Source organism: Diabrotica virgifera, chromosome 2 (assembly GCF_917563875.1).
Source record: "Diabrotica virgifera virgifera chromosome 2, PGI_DIABVI_V3a".
Classification (NCBI taxonomy): domain Eukaryota; kingdom Metazoa; phylum Arthropoda; class Insecta; order Coleoptera; family Chrysomelidae; genus Diabrotica; species Diabrotica virgifera.
The window spans coordinates 20,243,248-20,265,929 of record NC_065444.1 but is presented as its reverse complement, the minus strand read 5'-3'; the positions used below and the strand labels follow the sequence as shown (position 1 = coordinate 20,265,929).

Genomic DNA, 22,682 nt, shown 5'->3' with positions numbered 1-22,682 from the left:
AGTGACAAAAAAAAACTAAAAAAAAAATACAAAAAAAGCATTTATTTTAATATTAACATAAATATTTTTATTTGTAAAATGTATACACTATGTGTTCTTGATAAATATTAAGTAGTATAATATATTTATAATATTTATTAACATAGTATGTACATTAGCTGTAATGAGTAGGTAAATAAGAAGTAAAAAATTGTATTATTATTATAATAACCACGTTACACTAAAAAAAAACAGTAAAATCCTGTATAAAAGGTATATTTGTTCCAACATGTGAACAAGTCATACATCTACATCTCAGATGTTACCTAGGGCAAATTAGAAAATATTTTAAACATCCTGGCTTAAGGTAACATTTTAAACCAATGTTTCCTTGATGGACTAATTTTACTGGGCTTTGACCCACATATTTTTGTATAATAATATCTTGGTGGTTACATGTACATTGCACGTAAGTACTGATGATGACTGGTAAACCAGTCGAAAACTAGTTATGTGATTTTGATGTGGCCCTTTTGAGGGTTTTTTAAATATACCTTTTATACAGGATTTTACTGTTTTTTGTATTACATGGTATACAGCCAACTATAGGAAACCTTTTCCTTGTGGATTTTTCATTGATAAAAATTTTTAACTTTTCTTTTTGGACATAGTAGTCTTTTATTATTTATAGTTGTTATTCCAGTAATCTTCGATTATTTCACCTTATAATGGTTTTAGCTTCTCTACTTTTGGCTTTATAATGCTCTTTACTTTCTTCTGTATTACTTTTAATATTTTTTATTTTTGCGTTGTTTCTGAGGTAGGATTCTTTTGCAGTCCTCATCAAATTGGTGTTCTCTCTTTTCTTTTTCTGCTCTCATTTTGCTGCTCTCACTTTTGAATGAGATGACAATGACTAGTGACTGAATGCGATGACTAGTGTCGTCATCAATCAAGGCGTGATGACGTAATCGATGATTTTTCTAAATGAGAATAGGGGTAGTGTGCTAGCTCATTTGAACATTTTTTCATTTCTCCATTCAGTATTATAAACACTAACAAAATTGTTTATAGAGGATATTCAAAAAAATTTGAATTAATTAATTTACACAAAAAGAAAAAAAATGTATGTAATTTATTTAATTCAAAAATGTAAAATTTATTTAATTCAAAATACATTTTACTGCTGTCAGAAAACGGAAATAAGGTTACTTAAAAAAAAACATTACTTTTCGCTTAAATTCAATATTCAAGCTGCCGTCCACCTGGCTCTTGGCAGTTTGAATATTTAATGTATGAAAAAAGCAATGTTTATTTGTAAAATATAATTATTTTCACAGTGACACTTTGACAGTTTTAATTGTGAAATCATGTCAAAATTGTCACGAGGGCAAAAATTATATATTAATTTTAGAGATCGAGTGTAATTTGTTGCGATTCTTTCATGAATAAACCTGTTCAAAACCAAAATTTTATTGTAATTTATTTATGTAAGTACAAATTAGTACAATTAAACAAACAGTTGTTATAAATATTTTACGGTTGAAAGTCATCACTTTTATAATTTTTAAAACATTAATTGTCAGTAATGTCACTCACTGTATTTTTTCGTAGCAACGAAGGGCATCTGACGTAATATACTTGACGACGGGAAATTATCAAAAATTATCAATTTAATTCAGATTCCTGTAGCTTTCTATTGGTCAGAATCTCCTATGAATAAAATAATCAGTAGTAATTGCACAAGAGCTCTAAAATTATCGAATTTTTCTCGTGTGACCTTTTGACAGTTTTAATTTCACGACCCAAAGGGGAGTGAAATTATGTCAAAGTGTAACGAGGGCAAAAATTCGAGAATCATTTTAGAGATCGAGTGCAATTTGTTGCGATTATTTCATGAATAAAACTGTTCAAAACCAAAATTTCATTGTAATTTATTTATGTAATTACAAATAGGTACAATTAGACATATAGTTGTTATAAATATTTGACGGTTAAAAGTCATCACTTTTATAATTTTTAAAACATCAGGGCTCGAGTGGATATTGCCCAATGACAACAAATTTGAGTAAAAATGAAGCATTATTTTCTTATTTATTCTTACTGTCGTGTGACATTCGTAAGATTATTTTTTAGTACGTATACTATGAATATTTTCTTAAATGTGACAGTTGTCAAAACTAGGAAACTGGTTGCCATTAAACACAAACAATCTACTTAAAAAAATTCTATCGGTAATTTTCTACAGTAGATAATTCTCAGTATAATTTTAATCTGATTGGACAGAATTAAACACGTGATCAAATATCTTACTATACGATTGGAAGTTAAAATTATTAAAAAATAATCAGTTTAATTTTTATTTCTGTAGCTTTCTATTGGTCAGAATCTCCTATGAATGAAATAATCGCGTTAATTTCATTAAAACATGAACACAATAAGATACATTTGAAATAAATTAGTAAAAATATCTAAATATTAGTTTATTGCATTTATTATAATATATTAAAATGCCATATTAGAAGGTATTCTACTTTCCCGTACGCCGTGCGGGAAAATTTACTTTCACGTGCAACTTTCGGAAACGAAGTGCGTGCGGGAAAGTGGCTGTTTTAGCACGGCAGTAGACATTTGTTTTTTTGAATTTTGAGGGCAGTAACATGCATTTTGAATTAAATAAATTATACGTTTCTTTTTTTATGTCAATTAATTTAAATAAAAATAAAATTTTTTTTAGGCACTCTTTATAAATAATTTTGTTAATGTTAATTTTGCTGAATAGAGAATGGAATAACCTTTCAAATGAGTTAGCGCACGACCCATATTCTTATTTAAAAAATTATCGATTACGCCATCACGCCGAGATGGATGACGTCACTAGTAAGATATATATGCGAAAAAATCGTAATTTAAAAATAAAAATTGGCTTATTTCTTGATTTTTCTTAAAATCGCCGGTTTCCGAAACAATAAATTTATTCCATTTTGCTTTGCCACACTACTCAAAATCTACGGCAAGATTATATATTGGAACATGAAAAGAGATGAACAATTTAGTGATTTGCTGTGTAATCCATATCACCATCCATAATAATCATTAACATTTTTTATTTCTTTTGCAGAATATCTTCCCAACAAAGTCCTTCTTCCCATTATTATGTTCAGCATGCGGGTACAGGTTCCCGGAGAATCATGCCACGGTCTGGTTCAGATCAGCATCTTCCTCAAACAGAGTATTCCGATTACACTAGCATAACGCAAGCTGGAAGGCACAGTTTACTTCGAAGCAGCTTGAAGTCAGGATCTACACTTAGCAGGTGAGTACATAACATGCTGTTTACATAAATCTTCTTGAGCTTGAGATACCGTGTCCGTATTCAGACGTTGCATATTATTGCTATCTAATTTTAATTTAATATTACCAACTAATATGTAATGAGAGCTTCTTTCAGTAAAAGATCTATACCGTTTCTGGACCAAAAACTGTGATTTGGTAGATGCTTCTTCTTATTTTTCTTCGTGTGAGTAGGATTACTACTGTTTGTATACCTCTTTTTCTGTTTCAGTTGTTGCTGACTGTACATTGACTTTCCACCGTTTCGGCGGCCTTTCAACGGATCTTCTGCCATACGGCTTGTTGTTTTTACAGATATTCGCTAATCTATGTGGTCCCATTCGATTTACATGTTTGTTCAAGTTTTTTTTCTTTTTTTATAATAAATCCACCTGTTAATATTTTGAATTTGACATTGGTCGCGTATACTTCTGTTGCTTTATCTGTCTCTATGCCCGGTTGCACCAACAGATCTTAAGCTTAAGTCGAGAATATCATAAGAATTAATATAATATAATTATAATATATTACAAGAGAATACCATAATATAATAATAGATATAATAGGGGAGTGCATTTAGATTTTCACTTCGGAAAAAATCAAACAAGATAAAACTTTTTGTAATTTCATTAAGAAATGTTTAATAAACAACATATCAAAAAGTTCTACTCGAGAAGTGGGTGCTTCATTTTTTATTAAACAAATGAACAGCGAAGTTAGATGTTTTTTTAAATAACTCCGAAAATATAATTTTTAGAAAAAAACTGACTTGACTATTGGAAAATTCAGAAAATTTTACAAAAAAAACCTTATATAAAGATTTTTCTAAAATTAAATCTCTAGCTTCCGTAATTTTTTATTTATAACGCTAAAGTCACCCTTCTCACACACATTGGCGCAATGTAAACTAGCGTTGGAAGAAGTGCACGGTTGAGTTTTTTTAATGTAATTCTTTAACTAATGGATCAAAAGAAATTTTACAAATTGGACATGAAAGAAGATAAAATAAGCTATCTTATGGTTGTAACAAAAAGAAATAAAATGTATGGACATAAGTACGGTGTGGGCGGAAATTGAGACTTACATGAATTTTGTTTAAAAATGATTTAAAAATGTGTAACTAATACAATTTTACTTACAAAGCTCTCAAATTTGCAAACTTACCTCTCAATCATCTTACTAAACGATGTTTCATTCAAAAAAAATCTCAAAAATTTAATTCAAATAATACGCTGTCTCAAAAAATGTAATTTTTGAAAACTTCGTAGTTCTACAGAATTCCCACCACTTTAAGACGGTATTACTCAAGTTTGAATAAATTTAATACAATTTTTTTAATATTTTTTCAAAGCCTAGGATGTAATCTTTAAAAACACTTAATTATTTTAGATTAAAAATGAAATAAACAATTTCTTTTTGAGAAAACTAAGAAAGATAACAAAAATGTAATACAAAAACCGAAAATTACCAGCTGAAAAAATGTATATACAGAGTGATCAAAACTTTTTTCTGTAAAACTTACCTAAAATTAACTTAATAATAAGCTTCAAAAATAATAAATGTTCAACAAAAATTTTTTTTAGCTCTTATACAGTATGTCTGCGTAACTTGGAACCTATTGATAACTTTTTTAATATCAGTTTTACGAAAAAAGTTATTCTTTATAAAATACTCTGCATCGTATATAACATAAGATGCAACCATCAAATATCAAATTTTGTTAATTTTGTACGAGGTATGTAAAAAAATATGAATTTCACTAAAGAGTAAAGTACCTTTATATTTCACAATATCGAAAATTTTTATAAAGAAAGTTGTTTGGAATTAAAAAGTATGTTCCAATATGTAATTATATCCTTCTAATCGAAAATTTGTTTTTTTTTAATATTGTTTCAAATTAATTATACCAAACATCATTAAATTTTCACTTATTATTTATGATAACTGATTTATTATTAATTTTATGAAGAAAGTTATTCGTCATAAATAGCTGTGCATGGTCTAACACTTAATATGCAAATATAAAATATTATATTTTATCAATATTATACGAGGTATTATGTAAAAAAATTGCATTAAAGTGTAATTGCATATTGACACATCGTTTTTAATTCTGAACAACTTTCCATAATAACAATTTTCAGTATTATGAAAAATATAGGTATTTTACTCCTAATTGAAATTTTTATTTATTGACATATCTTGTACCAAATTGATAAAAATTGATATTTTATGATTGCATTTAAAGTTTTAGAATATGCAGAGCTTTTTACTAAGAATAACTTTTTATTTATGATTCCATTGCAACAATTTTTTGAATATTGAAGAGACAGATTTTGAATAATTGGTTCTTTCTTTCTAATACATTTTAATTTTTAATATTTTTGTGAAAATTATTTGTCTTTTTTTTAAGAAGGAAATTCCATATCTGTTTGATTGGATTCTACTTGTTTTTCATTTAAATATCCGCCATTTTGGATCCGCCATTTTGAAATTTAAATTGTTAATCTTTAATTCAGATTCAACAACCTGTTAAAAATAAAGACAATAAATGTTTTAGAAAAATGTTCTTTTTTATGTTCTTTTTAGATCCGCATTTTGGATCCGCCATTTTATAGTTTATAATGTTAACATTTAAGTTAGGTTTATCAAAGCTCTCAAAAATAAATATATGTAGAAATAAATACATTTTGTAAAGAAATTATGATTTTACAACTATTTTTTAAGTTATCCGCCATTTTGGATCTGCCATTTTATAATTTAAATTATCAAAATTTGATTCAGGTTCAGTAACCTCTCAAAAATATCCACATATGTGTAAACAAACACGTTTTATAAAAAAAATTCGGATTTTACAACTGCTTTTTAAGGAATTTTAGGAAAAAATCCGCCATTTTGAATCCGCCATTTTGAATTTGCAAATTGTAATGTCAGATTCGGGTTCAGCATAATCAAAACTAAAATAAAAACATTTTTTATCAAAATAAAATGTTGAATTCACCCATATTCTTAACATTATTTATACAAAACAATTGTTATTGTTCAAACAATTAATAAACAATTAGCGGCGAAATTTGTGAGTAGAACTTTTTACTTTAACATATTTATAAACTAACAAAAACAGTTTTAGAAAAATATAACCTTGTTTGATTTTTTCCGAAACATTGTATCTTCTCGTTCTAATTGCACTCCCCTATAATTGATAATAAGGTAAGAATCTAAAATTATGGTGCAACGTAAGTGATACTCAAGAAGGCCCTATCTATAAGTAGAGATTAGCTAAGCTGGAGCTTAAGATCTGTTGGTGCAACCAGGCATTAATGATATGCCCGCTATGGATCTTAATAAGTACTTTCATTTCGATATTATTGATTTTTGTTTCGTCTTTCTTGTATCTGTCCTTGTCTCCGCTGTATATATTAGGATTGGTCTTATTATTGTCTTGTATACTTTTATTTTGCTTTGCGTGATCAGATATTTGTTTCTCCATATGGTTTCTAGGAGGCAGCCAATTACTCTTGCTGCTTTTGCTGATTGCCTTGTGGTCTCTCTTCTTATATTCCTGTCACTAGTGATCTCTACTCCTAGATAATTAAATTGCCTACAATTTTGCCGTCTATTTCTAGTTTACATCTATCCAGCTCTTAATTGATCACTATTAATTTAATTTTTTCTACTGATATTCTCAGGGCCGGTTGTTCGAACGCTAATCAACAATGATCATTATCAAATATTTAATTACTGTCACCAAAACTGTCAATGTCAACTTTTATTGGGTTGCTGAAAACATAATTGATTATAATTATGAGATTAGTTAATCAATTAACATAACAATTATTAACATAATTGATTAAGTAATTTCATAATTGTAATCAATTATGTTTTCAGCAACCCAAACAAAGTTGACATTGACAGTTGGTGACAGTAATTAAATATTTGATAATGATCATTGTTGATTAGCGTTCGAACAACCGGCCCTCATACTAAGTTAGTTTGCTGTGATATTAAAGGTGTAGAGCTACCTTTGTAGGTCATCCTCGTTATCAGCAATTAGTACAGCATCATCGGCATAGTATATTATCGTGATTTTATGCGCTCCCATGTGGTATCCATGTCGTTTTCTTAAGTCGTGAATTATTTGATTCATCACCATTTCGAATAACAATGGACTGAGCGAGTCTCCTTGGCGGATTCCTCCTTTTAGTTCTATGCATTCTGTTTTTCCTCTTGAAATTATAAGTGTGGTCTTGTTGTTCTATTTATTTTCATTAATTATCCTTATTATCTGATGGTAGGTATATTTTTTGTTAAGCTTGTAATAAATTTAAGATGTTATTTCTCCTTACCCTGTCAAAAGCAATTTTTAAATCTACAAAGCACATAATGTATGCTCCATATCAATAGGCTTTTCTATTACTTCTCTGGTAAAAATTGCGTCATAAAAATTTGATGGATGCGCTAATAGGAATTAACCTAGCGGCTTCAACAAAATTTAAGGTCAATTCTGCTCGTTTTTTGCTCGTTTCGTGGTGGAGGTAGGGCTCGTCAGATCATGACTTATGAGAGGCCGTTGAAAAGATGGTAGACTAAAAAGTAAGTATCTAATGAATGGTTTGAGGGTAGAGGACCAAAGGGGCCTTAAGTTAATATCAGCCAAGCGGCTTGACGTACAAGAGTATATGTAGGCCAGGGCAATAAGACAAAAATATACCCTGTTCGTGACACTTCAGCAGCCAGGGTACTGAAGCGCTTTTTCGACAGGTAATACCAATAGGAACAAATTATAACTATTTCCTGCGTAGGATCTGGCGGCCATTTTGATTTATAAACAATTAACTGTCAAAAAAATGACATTTCCCCATTTTTTTTTTCAAATCAAGGGACAACAGTGAAACAAAGTGTTTTTTTAGTACAAATATCTTTGAGATTATGGAAAAAGCTTTAAAATGACGTATTGCAAAGTTTGATATACTCATTTGTTGTTAACGTAATTGCGAAAAAAGATCGGAATTGCAAAAAAATATATTTTCTCAATAACTGTTGTAAAAATTAGTGTACAGCTTTGAAATTTTTGTCAAATGAGGATTCTTTGGTGCTTAATATGTGATAACAATTTTAAATCGATTCATTTAATTGTTTAAATTTTATTCAAATTGATTATCCCAGAGAGCATTTTTTTTTGCAATAACATAAGTCAGAAAAAAATTACCTTAGAACCATTCCACAGGTGTCAAATGAAAGAGCATGAGCTACATTTTCAACAATGGTTTAAAAAAGTGAGTAAAAAATGCATTTATTAGTAATAAATAATTATGCAAAAGTATCGTCAATTTTGCTTTATAAACTTTTTGAATAACTTTTTCCAAAAACATTAACTTTTTTACACTGTTTTAAGTGCACAACTACCAAGCAATGTTATCTACATCATAATTGATAAATTTTTAATAAATATGTATAATTTCTTATATAACAAAATAAAAGGTTTATAAGGAAAGATTTACGATACTTTTGCATAATTATTTATTACTAAAAAATGCATTTTTTATTCACTTTTTTTAAACCCAGTTGAAACCATAGCTCATGCCCTTTCATTTAACACCTGTGGAATGGTTCTAACGTCATTTACTTCTGACTTATATTATTGCAAAAAAATGCTCTCTGGGATAAACAATTTGAATAAAATTTAAACAATTTAGTGAATCGCTTTGAAATTTTTATCACATATTAAACACCAAAGAACCCTTATTTGACAAAAATTTCAAAGCTGTACACTAATTTTTACAACAGTTATTGCGAAAATTTTTTTTTTGCAATTCCAACCTTTTTTCGCAATTATGTTAACAATAAATGAGTATATCAAACTTTGTAGTATGTCATTTTAAAGCTTTTTCCATAATCTCAAAGATATTTGTACTAAAAAAACCATAAGATTCCCTGTTTTCCATTGATTTGAAAAAAAAATGAAAAATGCCATTTTTGACACTTAATTGTTTATAAATAAAAAGGGCCGCCAGATCCTATGCAGGAAATAGTTAAAATCTGCTCTTAGGAATTACCTGCCAAAAAAACGCATCAGTACCCTGGCTGTTCAAGTGTCATGGAAAAAACCTTATTACCCTGGACTCATGAGGCATGAGGGGTTATTGGAAAGAGAATAACTCAAGAAGTATTGGTTTTGTCCAAAAATGGCATAGCCCTTTTACTTCTTTCGGCTTCTAAATATTTTTATTTTTATTCTTCTTTGTGTTATAAGTAGATAGTATTTAGGTGCTCTAACTCTTTTTTAGATACAATCAGCGATTTGTGGACCAGGCGGCAGTAGCAGCTCAAATAGCCCAAGCGAAATACGGTACAAGCGGGTCACAATATTCCACGGCAGGCACGATGCGGAGAACTAGGGGTAGTCTGGACTATTCCAGTGATACAGAAGCCACGTCTGGATCCAGGGCCGGTTATTATTATTATGGGTAAGTTCTAGAGAAATCCTTGTAGTTTGTAGGATTTTTTGTTAAAACTAAATACAAATCTGTTACAATAAATTGCAACATTCCGGGTGATATTATTCACACTCAGTCTATGAATATAACCCAGACAAAGTACCCCGCACAAACCTTATGGAAATTAGGTCCCAGTGGATTTCGTTCATACTTTGGGAAAATACTCTTTGAAGCATCCTGATAAAAAGTTCTCATGGGCACAACTTAATCGTATGAAGGATTTCCAAGGTATAGAGGCACAAACTCGGAAAATTATAAGATTTACTGGGTATTCCAATTCCCTGAGTTACTGGTTACCTGGCAACATGTAGAAGTTTGGATCAAGGAAAAGTACTGGTAGTCTAGGATTTTTTCCTGGCTATCCAATGGCGACCTTTACTTTGACCTTGACCTTCAACGGACGTCATCTTCTAGAGTTTCGATAGTTTTCGGCATTTAATTGATGCATATGAATTACTGGAGGGTTTTTTGAGGTCGCTAAACACGAATATGCCACCAGAACTGACTCCCGGAGCACCTGCTCTCTAAGGTCAATTAAAGGGGTTCCTGGAGTTTCGATGGTCTTTGGTACTACATTAATGTAAACGGATTATTTATAGGTTTTTGTGGTTGTTGAATACAAATACGTGATCAGCACAGACGCAGGAGCACCTGGTGCCTAAGACAGGTTATCTTCTGGAGTTTCGGAGGAATCAAATGGAGGAATCAAATAAATTACTCTTAGGTTTTTAATTCCAGAAGATAGCATGTCTTAGGCACCAGGTGCTCCTGTGTCTGTGCTGATCACGTATTCGTGTTCAGCAACCCCAAAAACCTATAACTAATCCGTTTGCATTAATGTAGTACCAAAGACCTTCGAAACTCCAGTAGCGCCTTTCATAGACCTTGGATACCCTTGGATAACTTGGCGACCTCAAGAAACCCTCTAGTAATTCATTTGCATCAATTAACTGCCAAAAACCATCGAAACTATAGAAGATGACGTCCCTTGCAGTGGTCCTGGCTACCACGTCCTCCAGAGGTCAATTCTGATGGCATATTCGTGTTTAGCGATCCCAAATTTATTGCCCAAAACCCTCGAAACTCTAGAAGATGGCGTCCATTGAAGGTCAAGGTCAAAGTAAAGGTCGCCATTAGATAGCCAGGAAAAAATCCTAGACTACCAGTACTTTTCCTTGATCCAAACTTCTACATGATGCCAGATAACCAGTAACTCAGGGAATTGGAATACCCAGTAAATCTTATAATTTTCCGAGTTTGTGCCTCTATATCTTGAAAATCCTTCATACCCCAGGATTGAGTTGTGCCCAGGAGAACTTTTTATTAGGATGCTTCAAAGAGTATTTTCCCAAAGTATGAACGAAATCCACTGGGACCTAATTTCCATAGGGTTTGTGCGGGGTACTTTGCTTAATTTTAATAAAAAGAATGGTATCTAAAGTTTTATGATAAAAAGTGGTAGGTGAGGCTATACTCCAGGGATCTCAGTATAAAATGAGGTATAGGCAAATATGACTGTAATGTCTGGTACCTTCATAGCCGCATAGGAGATAACCTAAAAAGGTATAACCGATAAAACCATAATAATCTACACACATAGCAGACAAGCGCTGCTAACCCTGAATAGCCCACGTATCACATTAGGCTTAGTAATGGAGTGTCATGAGTCACTAGCTTAAACTTCGGATGGTAACAGCATCCTCAGGTGGGTTAAAGAACACAATGGAAATAAAGGCAAACCGCATTTCTGATAAGCCAGCTAGGAAGGCAGCAAGCCTAAAACTCTTAGGGCTTGAGATCTTTTTGGCTGGTCAACTACAACAATCGCAGAAATTGCGAAATGCCACTCTCACACGCAAACAACTGTGAAAAGATGCGAAGAGGGGCCAGTATGTAGACTTGCCAAGGTAATGCTAAGGAATCTTGGTAATTCAACATCAGAAAAGTACTTTGGAATGACCAGTAAAAACCTACGCATAACAGTTGACTCTTGACTTGACTAACCTTACTTGACTCGTCCATATATATATATATATATATATATATATATATATATATATATATATATATATATATATATATATATATACAAGCTGTACGCTCCCTAAAAACCTACGCATAACAGTTGACTCTTGACTTGACTAACCTTACTTGACTCGTCCATATATATATATATATATATATATATATATATACAAGCTGTACGCTCCCGAGGAAGCTGAAGCTGTTTTCACTTGAAGATCCTTTTTGTGGGGGATCATCCCATTCTGACTTTGGTTTTACAATTGCTGGTGTGACTTCGCTGTTTCCACTACCTTTCTCCATTCTTCTCTCTCTCTCTGATTTTGCTTCCTATATTTCTAATTTCCATACTTCTTAAGTGTTCTTCCACTTGTTGTCTCCATCTGAGTTTAGGCCTGCCTCTGGTTCTTGTACCTGGTGGTATCCATTCGGTTATAACTCTTAACGGATTGTTCTTCTCTCTTCTCATTATGTGTCCATACCATCTAATTCTCTGTGCTTTTGTTGCTCTTACTATATTCTCTTGACCCATCCATTCTTGTATTTCGTGGTTCATCCATTGCCTTGCATCCTCTTCGTTTTCCCTCTTTGGTCCCAGAATTTTTCTCATAATTTTTCTCTCAAAAACTTTCAGCTGCTCTTCTTCTCTTGCTGTTAATGTGAATGTCTCCAAAGCATATAGCACTATTGGTCTTATGGTCGTTTTGTAGATTTTCATTTTTGTATTTCGGCTTATCTTCTTATCTTTGAAAATTTTTTTATTTCTGTAGAATGCTTTGTTTCCTGCTTGAATTCTTCTTTTCATATCTACACTTTCATTTCTTCTGTTGACTAATACTCCCAAATATTTGAATGTTTCAACCTCTTCGAAGCTGTGTGCGTCTATTGTCATTTCTGTCAGTTGCGTCTTCTTTTTTTACTTACATTCATGTATTTTGTTTTATTTTCATTTATTTCCAGTCCTCTTAGTTTGGATTCGTTTTCTATTTCTTGAAAGGTTTTCTTTAATGCCTTTTTATCTGTTGCTACTATGGTTATATCGTCCGCATATCCAATTATTTGTACTGTATTTTTATTTATAGTTCCTGCGTTTGACAACTTTTTTATTATCTTATCTAATGATAGAATAAATAGTACAGTTGAGAGCGCATCTCCTTGTCTTACTCCATTTTTAATTTTTATTATTTCTGTTTTCTCTCTTCCGGTGTCTATTGTTGCTTGGGAATCTCGCATTGTCATTTTTATCATTCTTATAATTTTATTTGGTATTTTGCTCTCTTGTAAGTCTTGGATCATTTTTCTTCTACTTAGTTTGTCAAAAGCCTGTTTAAAGTCTAGAAAAAGTATATTATGTGCTTCTCCGTCGTACTCGTATGTTTTCTCTATCGCTTGTTTTAGTGTATGGATAGCATCTATCGTGGATCTTCCTTTTCTGAAACCGTACTGGTAGTCTCCTATGCTTTGTTCTGTGTATATTGTTAGTATGTCTCTAATTATACCAGTCAGTACTTTATATGTTACATTCAGTAAATTAATTGCTCGGTAGTTTTTACATATCCTGTGGTCTCCTTGTTTTGGGATTGTCACAATAATTCCTTTCTTCCATTCTTCGGGCATTGTTTCCTTATTCCATATATTCTGTATTAGTCCATATATAGGTCAGTCTTATTTTTTCTTCTATTAAAATATTGTGATTTCTTCGTAGGTACATTTTTTACATACATTATTTTCATTAATAGCTGTACGTCAAGAACAAAATTCCTATAATTTCGGTTACAAATGAATGAATTTTCGCATGCAGTAAACATAAAGTTTTCAAATTAACAACAGAATCCTGTTGCTTTCTCGCCACTAGTAAAAATGTAGACGTACGACGTCGGCAGAGATTAATCATTGCTGTTTTTGCAGCTTTTTTTTGTTTTTTTTACGCTCAATTTTATATACGAAATCTGAATTGTGGCGTTCACTTCGCGCCTTTCATTGAGATAAACGCTTTTCCGGAGAAAAATATGTGACAGAATATTAGGTTTCATTACTTTGGGAAAATTTATGAAAATTACCTCGTGTTCGCGTGGACTGCAGTGATAATATAACAAGCATAAACGGGGTAGAGTAATTTTGGCTGCAGGTTGGATTTTACGCGAAGTAATTTCGGCAAGTGTTGATTTTTATATGTTTTTTAAAGCACTATGATTATTTTTTTATTAATCGCGTTTTATTTTCATTTTTATGGTCCACTGAAAAGTTGTATTTAGGTTGCATTTTTCGTAAGGTACAATTTTATTTTTTTTTTTAATGTAGGGTTGGTTAATATAAGTTAAAGTTCAAGTTCGAAGGGTTGTTATCATTGTCCTCCCGCCGCCATCTTAACAAAAAGGGTTGGAAAATGTTTTCGCGCTGTATCTGGTAAACTGGCAACCATATTCATCATCACGTAGCGCTACAACCCTGGGTGGGTCCTGGCTGACTGTGCAACTTTCTTCCAATTTGTGTTACGTTTTAAAAATTCAATCATCTATATACTATTTTTATTAATAAGTTTATTCCACTCTTTAATATCGTTTTCCGCATTTCTCCTATTTTCTTAAATAAATAATCGAATAGATAGCAGACTTTGAATTTGGGAAGGGTTGTCATGGATACGTTACGGTAAGTCACTTTGACAGTCGTCGAATTCTAAAATTGGGGTGCTACTTGGAACATAAGTTTTCAGGCAACTGATCTTGGATAGATCACCCTCATTGGGGATATCGGCCAGAATTTATGTTAATTGAACTTGGCATATTGTAGTGTTGTAGGTACATTTTGTGTAGTTGTCAAGTTCACACCGTATGAAACGGGACCTATTTTCAAAGCACCATTTTAGATACGCTGTAACGATTCCTGAAGCCGTTCTGAAGGAAAAGAACATCAGGTATGTCTTATTTCGATTTCTTAAGCGCTGCAGTAAGTGCATTGTTGATTTCCGAGCTTTTTATTTATTAGTTTCTCTGAGAGTTGTTATTTTCTTTTGCAGTTATTAGGCCTTAAACCACAAAATAGATAGGGGTAGATAGTACCTAGTTATTGTTGGAAATACTCTGTGGGAAGTAGAAGAGTTTTTTGTATATGTACCCCCTGGAAAACCCTTCTGGCCAAAGGTTAGTATAAGATCTTCTATTGTTTTCTTATTTATTGATTGAAATAGAATTTGAATCGTTGCTCTGACGTCATTTTGAAGAAATCTACATTAATTTACAGTTTTCATTTTTTTTTCTTATTTGACATTGCCACTAAAATAGAATTATTTCTCTGACGTCATTTCAGTCAGCTTTTAGTTTTTATTTTTCTTAATATTAATTGTTGTAGTAATAGACGTCATTTTGACAGTTCACGTTAACTTAGTAATTATAGATTTAGTTTTATAAAATATGTTAGTGTAAATAAAAGGAGATATTCTAATACTATTTTTTCTCTTTTAGGGTTTCAATTTATTCCGTTCAGTTTCGATTAGTTCCGTTTAGTTCCAATTCCTCCCGATTTCTTCTTTCAGTATTAAGATTTGTTGTGTTTGAAATCGTCTGTGTATGTCGTTGATATGTTACTGGTTATTCTTCTTATTGGAATTGGATACATCGTTGGATACCTCAGTACAGAATTAAGATAAGGATTTTGATTAATTTACTTTTTTTGGGTTTATGTTCTTTAGCTTTTATTAATTTTAATTTATTTGTGAATAGTACCTAGTGTGTTTTCGGTTTGTTATATTTTTTTTTGTTTTACAGCGGTTGCGCCTGAGCTCATGTGACGCTTACAATTTTCGGTTAAATTTTGAGGGCTAGAAGCCCTATTTGCTTTGGTGCATCTAGTTACTTTGTAGGTTATCGTTGTGGTTGTTCAATATTATGGTATTATTATGATTCAGTTTATTATTTTTTTGTTAATTTTGCATGTTTACGGACTAAACTTATTTATTACTTATTTACTTATTATTAATAGATAATTTTTACGTGAGGTATCGCTTAATTTCATTTGTTCCATACACCACATGATTGGTACTGCAACAATTTGGTAGGTTTGGAGTTGCAGTCTACTTTAGGCGTGGGCCGTGGGGCAAACTTGCCTGGCGCCCAGTTAATATCTATTTCAGGTTAAAAGAGAAGTCTCAACGAACCCCCCACATCTCCACTAGAGCATAGCGGGCTACGCCTTTGTTGTCATCCGACAGCCGGTGTAGCAACTTAGCGTCCGCGCACGAGCGGCGAGGCGTTGCATTTGTTAGGTCTTTTATCAACCTAGGGTCAAATGAGATGTTCATTTTTCGGAGATCTGCTTGGATGTTATCTCTCCATCGCAGTCTGGGACGTCCGAGTGGTCTTTTGCCTGTAGGAATCTCCTCTCATACCAGTCTTACAAGTTTCTCGTTATGATGTATGTGCACGTGGTAACCCTATTAGGCGAGGAAATAAAGCTTTACACCCCTAACTTTTTTAAATTAAGACGGATCGTTATTAAACCTTTTGCATTCGATTCGGGAGAGGCTTCAAGAAAATTCTTGACCACTTGATAAATTGACATTCGCATGAGGGACAAATAAAAATTGCAGTTTTGTAGGCGGAAAATGCATTTTCCAAAGTACATCTAAAAGTGTCCAAAAAATAAAAATTCCAAAATAATTCTGGAAATTATTTCAATCTTTATATTCGGAGATATTTGAGCTCGCTGAAGAGAAATATCTCTTTGGCGAGGACGTAAGAGGTACCTGGTACCCCATGATACAATCACTGGGTTATTGTATCATGCTGGTGCCCGGTATCCCGGTATACACATAATCTCCTGGAGTTTTATGGAAATTCATTATGAAAATTTTTGAAAATTGTCATCCCGAGTTCTTTGAGGTCACAGAACACGAATATTGCTCCGGCGATGCTGTACGAGGTACCTGGTGCCCTGTATCTACGCCATCTCCTGGCGTTTTATGGAAATTCATTATGAAAATCCTTGAAACTTGTTATCCCGAGGTTTTTGAGGTCGTAGAACACAAATATTGCATCAACGATGCTGTACGAGGTACGTGGTGTACGTCTTCTCTTAGATATTTATGGAAATTCATTATGAAAATCGTTTAAACTTGTTATCCCGAGGTTTTTGAGGTCGCTTCGACGAATGAATATGAATAGTGCATCGAAGATATTGTCGACCTGGCATCGACCAGGTTTTCAAAGTGTATATCATCGTTGCTAAGTCAAAAGCTGCTAAGTGGGACTTTTTCATAAAAGGAGATATCTGTACCATTTAACAGATTTTTACGTTGGTCACCGTCCTATAAATACAGTTATATGGTAATTCATATTATTGCTGTAATATTTAAGTTTAAAAAATATGTTATGTGAGCGGGTATCGCAAAACATGCTATGTGAAGCCTTCATCCACGCAGAAGAAAAATATTTACATAACGCGCGCCCTTCATACACTGCTATGTGGATTTCTTCATGCACATAGCAGAAATAATTAACGACCTTGAATTGAACGTTTAGGTTTTGTCTGTCTCCTGTAAAATTCTTTAAAACCCACATAGCAGCTTTTGACTTGGCAACGACGATATCTTGAATATTATTCGTTTTTCTAGAAAAGTAAGTAATACAACCTCCGCTTTTGACAAACCCCTATCCGGTCGATTCAATCTTTTTAAGACAGACTCGACTTATTCAGTTAAAGACTATAAAGTGTAGACGCATAGTAAGAACAAATCACTTGAGAAGAGTACTCTGCCGAAACAGCTGTGGTGACATTAATTTGTAGTGAATTTTGTGAACGTTTTGAAAATAAAAGTTTTCAATGTTTTTTTATTAGATAAAATGAACTTACATCAAGAAACGGTCAAATCCATTACTTGTTTATTTTTTATTATGAATTTTGTCGTATCGCCTGTCCGGAAAAAGAGTGACGTAACTGCAAATTTTTTCAATTCCTGTTTATTGCGTACTTAACTTCTAAAATACTGTGAGCGGGTAAATAGGATACCAAAGCGACAGAAATGTAACTATGTGCTGAGCCACTACAGAGTAGTTGCGTCGTTATTGAATTATGCGCCATTTCACCTTGTTTCAGATGAATAATGAAGCAACTGTAGATAGAGTTGAAAATGGGGGGATTAAATTAAGATAATGAAATTCGAACCAATCAGGATAAAAATAAAAGTCATCATTGTAAGAATAAATGCCATACCGATGCTCCTGGATGATTATTTTTAAATATATGGAAATATTTAAAAATCGTTTTTTGCTCACCGAGAAATTTTTTTGCAGTTAGGTCATTCTTATTCCGGATCGGCGATATTAACTTCTGACTATATCTTGTGTTTGTATCCATTTTTATCTTGATCATTCTTTTGTCTAAGTTTAGTAACAATATTAGAAATTAACTAGTTTTGATGGGCAATAAGCCACAATTTTACTAAAAAATTATTTTATTAACGTTTCGACATCCAAATCGGATGCCGTTGTCAAAATACAAAAAATATTAATGAATTAAACAAAAATGTTGTTGCTTAGTAAAAAATTCTTCTAATAATTTACTTAATCTGACTCATTTATATCGGCAATTCAGACATATATTATACATTTTAAAGTAGAAGACTTTAAAATTATATTGCCAATATTTATGAGTTGCGTTCCTGGAACGACTTTACTAAAAGATAGTTCATTCGATTACATGAAATCAACCCCAACTCAAGAATATCCGTCACAAAAAAAATCATAAAATGTGATCTGTCTTTAAAAAGACAACCACATGCAACGATGACAGTAAAATTCTCGTGTTAGAGATTCCATAGTAAATCACGAGGGAAAACCAGGAAAAAAACCTCGTGATACTATCCCGACATCGTAAGTATTAGGTCTTACTTTAGTTTACTCTCAAAACTAATACCAAATTCTAACCTTAATATGTACATATGTTATTTTAAATTATAAATAATATTAATAGTACATAGATATATAAATAATACTAAAATATCAATATGTACTAACTCGATATGTTATTGACTTACTAATCGTGGTATTTTCTTTCTATTGACTTCCTCTTTTAGTATGGGTAACCACATCCTACTGCATTCTACCGAGGAATTTGCGACACAATTGGTTTCGTTTAGCATAATTAGAGCCGCTTCTTTGATTTTTCTCTTTTTACTATCTGTTTCTTTTAGGACTAAGTATAATGGGCCATTCCACGAACATACGCCTGTTTTGGATTACTTCGACAACGAATATTTTACTGTGCAAAATAAGAAGAACTAAAGTAAATTGCAAATTACATTGTTGTTTAATGGAATAATTATTAGCGCCATTTACTTTCGTACTTCTTATGTTGCACAGTAAAATATTCGTTGTCGAAGTAATCCAAAACAGGCGTATGTTCGTGGAATGGCCCATACTTAAATCTCTCCACTGAACTCTATGTTCATTATCCCATGCGTGTTGACATATTTGAGATCTATCAAATTCTCTGTTTTTAATATAAGACTGATGTTCACTTATTCTAACGTTTAATGGTCTTGATGTTTCACCTAAATAAATTTGTTCGCATTTAAAAGCTATTTTATAAATACAATTCTTTGTTCTTTCTTGTTCACTGTTAGGTTTAGTTTTAGATAGAATAGATCTCAACGTGTTTGTTGTTTTGAATGTTGTTGAAATGTTGAATTTATTTCTTATTGTTTTAAGTTTCTCGGATAGTCCTTTCCTTTCTTGTGGCATTTTATATAATCAATTACTTTTAATGGGAAATAAGCCACAATTTTACCAAAAAAATGATTTTATTAACGTTTCGAAGCCCAAATCAGATTTCGTTGTCAAAATACAAAATACTACTAAAATAAACAAAAATGTTGTTGCTACGTAAAAAAAAATTCTTCTAATAATTTATTTAATCTGACTCATTTATATTGGCAATTCAGACGTATATTATACATTTTAAAATAAATAATTTTTAAATTATTAATTTAATAAAATCATTTTTTTGCTAAAATTGTGGCTTATTTCCTATTAAAAGTAATTGATTATAATTTTAAAGTCTTCTACTTTAAAATGTATAATATATATCTGAATTGCCGATATAAATTAGTCAGATTAAATAACTTATTAGAAGAATTTTTTACTAAGCAACAACATTTTTGTTTAATTCATTAACATTTTTTGTATTTTGAAAAACGGCATCCGATTTGGACGTCGAAACGTTAATAAAATAATGTTTTTAGTAAAATTGTGGCTTATTTCCCATCAAAACTAGTTAGTTACAAAAATGCCACAAGAAAATAGCTTCAGAAAAACAATAATAAAAATTTTGAAGATTTTTAATTAAATACTGTTGATGTAAACTTTTTTAAAACTGTAAGCTCATGTTCATCTCTATTTTGAAGGACTGCTCCATCTTTAAAATGAAATAAAATCTGATGTGTTTATTTAAGACTCTCTGTCCCGCAAACTACTCGAGATAAATATCCTTAATAAAATCTTCGAGACGTATCTCGCTTCGTGAGAGCGATCTTCTTGCAAGATATATTTCAGTACTTAGTTTACCACTGCACAAACTTTGTGGAGGAAATAAGGAAAAAGTGATATTTCCATGACCGGTTGGGGGATAGCAACTTCTTAAACACTTCCGAAACATATTAAGTTATAAGCATTGCCTTCTCTAATAACATAGACGTTTCCAACAAAATTAGAAAATATTTTTAATATACAATTTATATTACTATTATACAAAAAATTAATATACGTATTTAATATATAAATATTTTTGCAAAAGCCAAAAAAGAATAAAAATCAGCTTAAAAGGCAACGGTAAAAAAAAGCAAGAAACTTCTTCACATAAACTTATATTCCTTGGTAAACTTAAAATATTTGTCAACATTGTATTATTATTTCCTGTGGTGTCACAGGTAACTATTTTTACTATTTTTGTCCTAAATTATCCATCTTTTTCGTCTTTTAGTATTTACCCATTCATCTTTTATTGTCTTCGGCAATATTTTGGTTTGATTTCTTTGGCGAGTTCAATGTGCGTCATACAAGAAAGTTGTATCTTGTTACACTATACGAGTAAACGTAAACAGTAAACTTTACTGTTATCGACAAATGAGATTCCAGATCCTAAGACTTATTTTTGTGTTTAACTAACTTCTTACTTTAATTAGTTTTGTCATTATGATTTGAATAATTATTAGTCCATTCTTTCACGGTTTTTGCTCTAAATTTTAAAGAATCGCTTTGATTGACATGAAATTTGGCATACATATAGCTTACATGTCAAAGAAAAAAAGTGATATTGTGCCGATGTGTGCTTTTGCCCTGGGAGTGCCTTTCACCCCTTCTTGGGGGTGAAAAAATATATGTCCAAAATAAGTCCGGAAATAGGTAAACTGACTAATTTTAAGTAACTTTTGTTCTATAGAGCTTTTTCGCCAAGTCAACAGTTTTCGAGTTATTTGCAAGTGAATATGTTAATTTTTCAACAAAATAACCACATTTTTAGACGGTTTTTCGCAAATAACTCAAAAATTAAGTATTTTGTCGAAAAAAAAAACGTTCTTAGCAAAAATATAGCCTATAAGAAAGTAAAAAAATGTGTACGTGTTAGGTCTCTGGATCTCGTAGAACCAGAGTTATAGCCAATGAAAAATAGATTCATATTCACCAAATTTCAAATAGAATATTTCGACGTGAAATATCCAAAAAATTAAGCACTTTTTGGGGAAAATCTATTATAACTTTTTTAAAGTGTTTAAAAAAAGCTTTATTTCTGTTTTCACAAAAAGTTTCTAGCATTAAATTTAAGCAAGTTACGCTCAAAATAAAGTTGGTCCCTTTTGTTTTTGCAAAAAAAATTGGGAAGACCACCCCCTAATTAGCAACTTAATTAGCAAATTAATCGTTACCGCTTCACAAATTATTTTACTTATATTGTGTTTATATGATCTGTAAGTTTCATCGATTCAAAGTGCTTATTTGTGAAAAAATTTGGTTTCAAAGTAAAATTTTTAAAAATTTAAATTTTGAAAAATATGCTTTTTTTCAAACTAACTTAAAAATTGTTAGAGATACCAAAAATCGCGAAAAACAAAAAAAGTTAGATTTGCTTTTCTGAATATCATGTATTTTTTTGTTTTTCTGTTGGACAAAAATTGATTAAGATTTTTTGTTTCTAAAATTGCATACATTCGTGATCAGTGACTGGTTTAAGCCCTTTTAACTACAGCCCTTTCAATAATAAGGACTTTGAACCGATTAAACTTACAGATAATATAAACAATATATACATGAGTCAAGAAACTTATGAAATCGTAACGATTAAGTTCATTAAAGATACTAATTAGTGGGTGATTTTGTCGATTTTTTTACCAAAACCAAAAGAGACTAACTTTATTTTGAGCGTAACTTGTTTAATTTTGATGCTAGAAACTTTTTTTATAACACAAAAATGAAGCTTTTTTAAACACTTTAAATAAGTTTTAATGAGTTTTCCCCGAAATGTGCTTCATTTTTGGTTATTTCACGTTAAAATATTTCATTTGGAATTTGACGAATATGAACATATTTTTCATTAGCTATAACTCTGCTTCTACTAGGTGTAGAGAGGTGACGTATATACACCATTTTTTGAAATTTTTTACAGGCTATATTTTTGCTAAGAATGTTTTTTCGGCAAAATACTTACTATTTGAGTTATTTGCGAAAAACCGTCTAAAAGCGTGGTTATTTTGTTGAAAAGATGAACATATTCACTGCCAAATAACTAGAAAAGTATTGACTTAGTGAAAAAACTCTATAGAACAAAAGTTACTTAAAATTAGCCAGTTTATCCGTTTCCTGA

At 31.4% G+C, this 22,682-nt stretch overlaps 1 protein-coding gene across 1 annotated transcript in view; it reads left to right on the top strand.

Moving 5' to 3' along the window:
• Positions 1–22,682, top strand: part of LOC126880626 (rho GTPase-activating protein 100F) — a 262,842-nt gene that overhangs the window by 131,239 nt on the left and 108,921 nt on the right. Inside the window, exons 7-8 of the mRNA XM_050644637.1 lie at positions 3,101–3,295; positions 9,600–9,779. Of these exons, the coding sequence (XP_050500594.1) occupies positions 3,101–3,295; positions 9,600–9,779 (375 nt within the window). The remainder of the gene's footprint in view (positions 1–3,100; positions 3,296–9,599; positions 9,780–22,682) is intronic.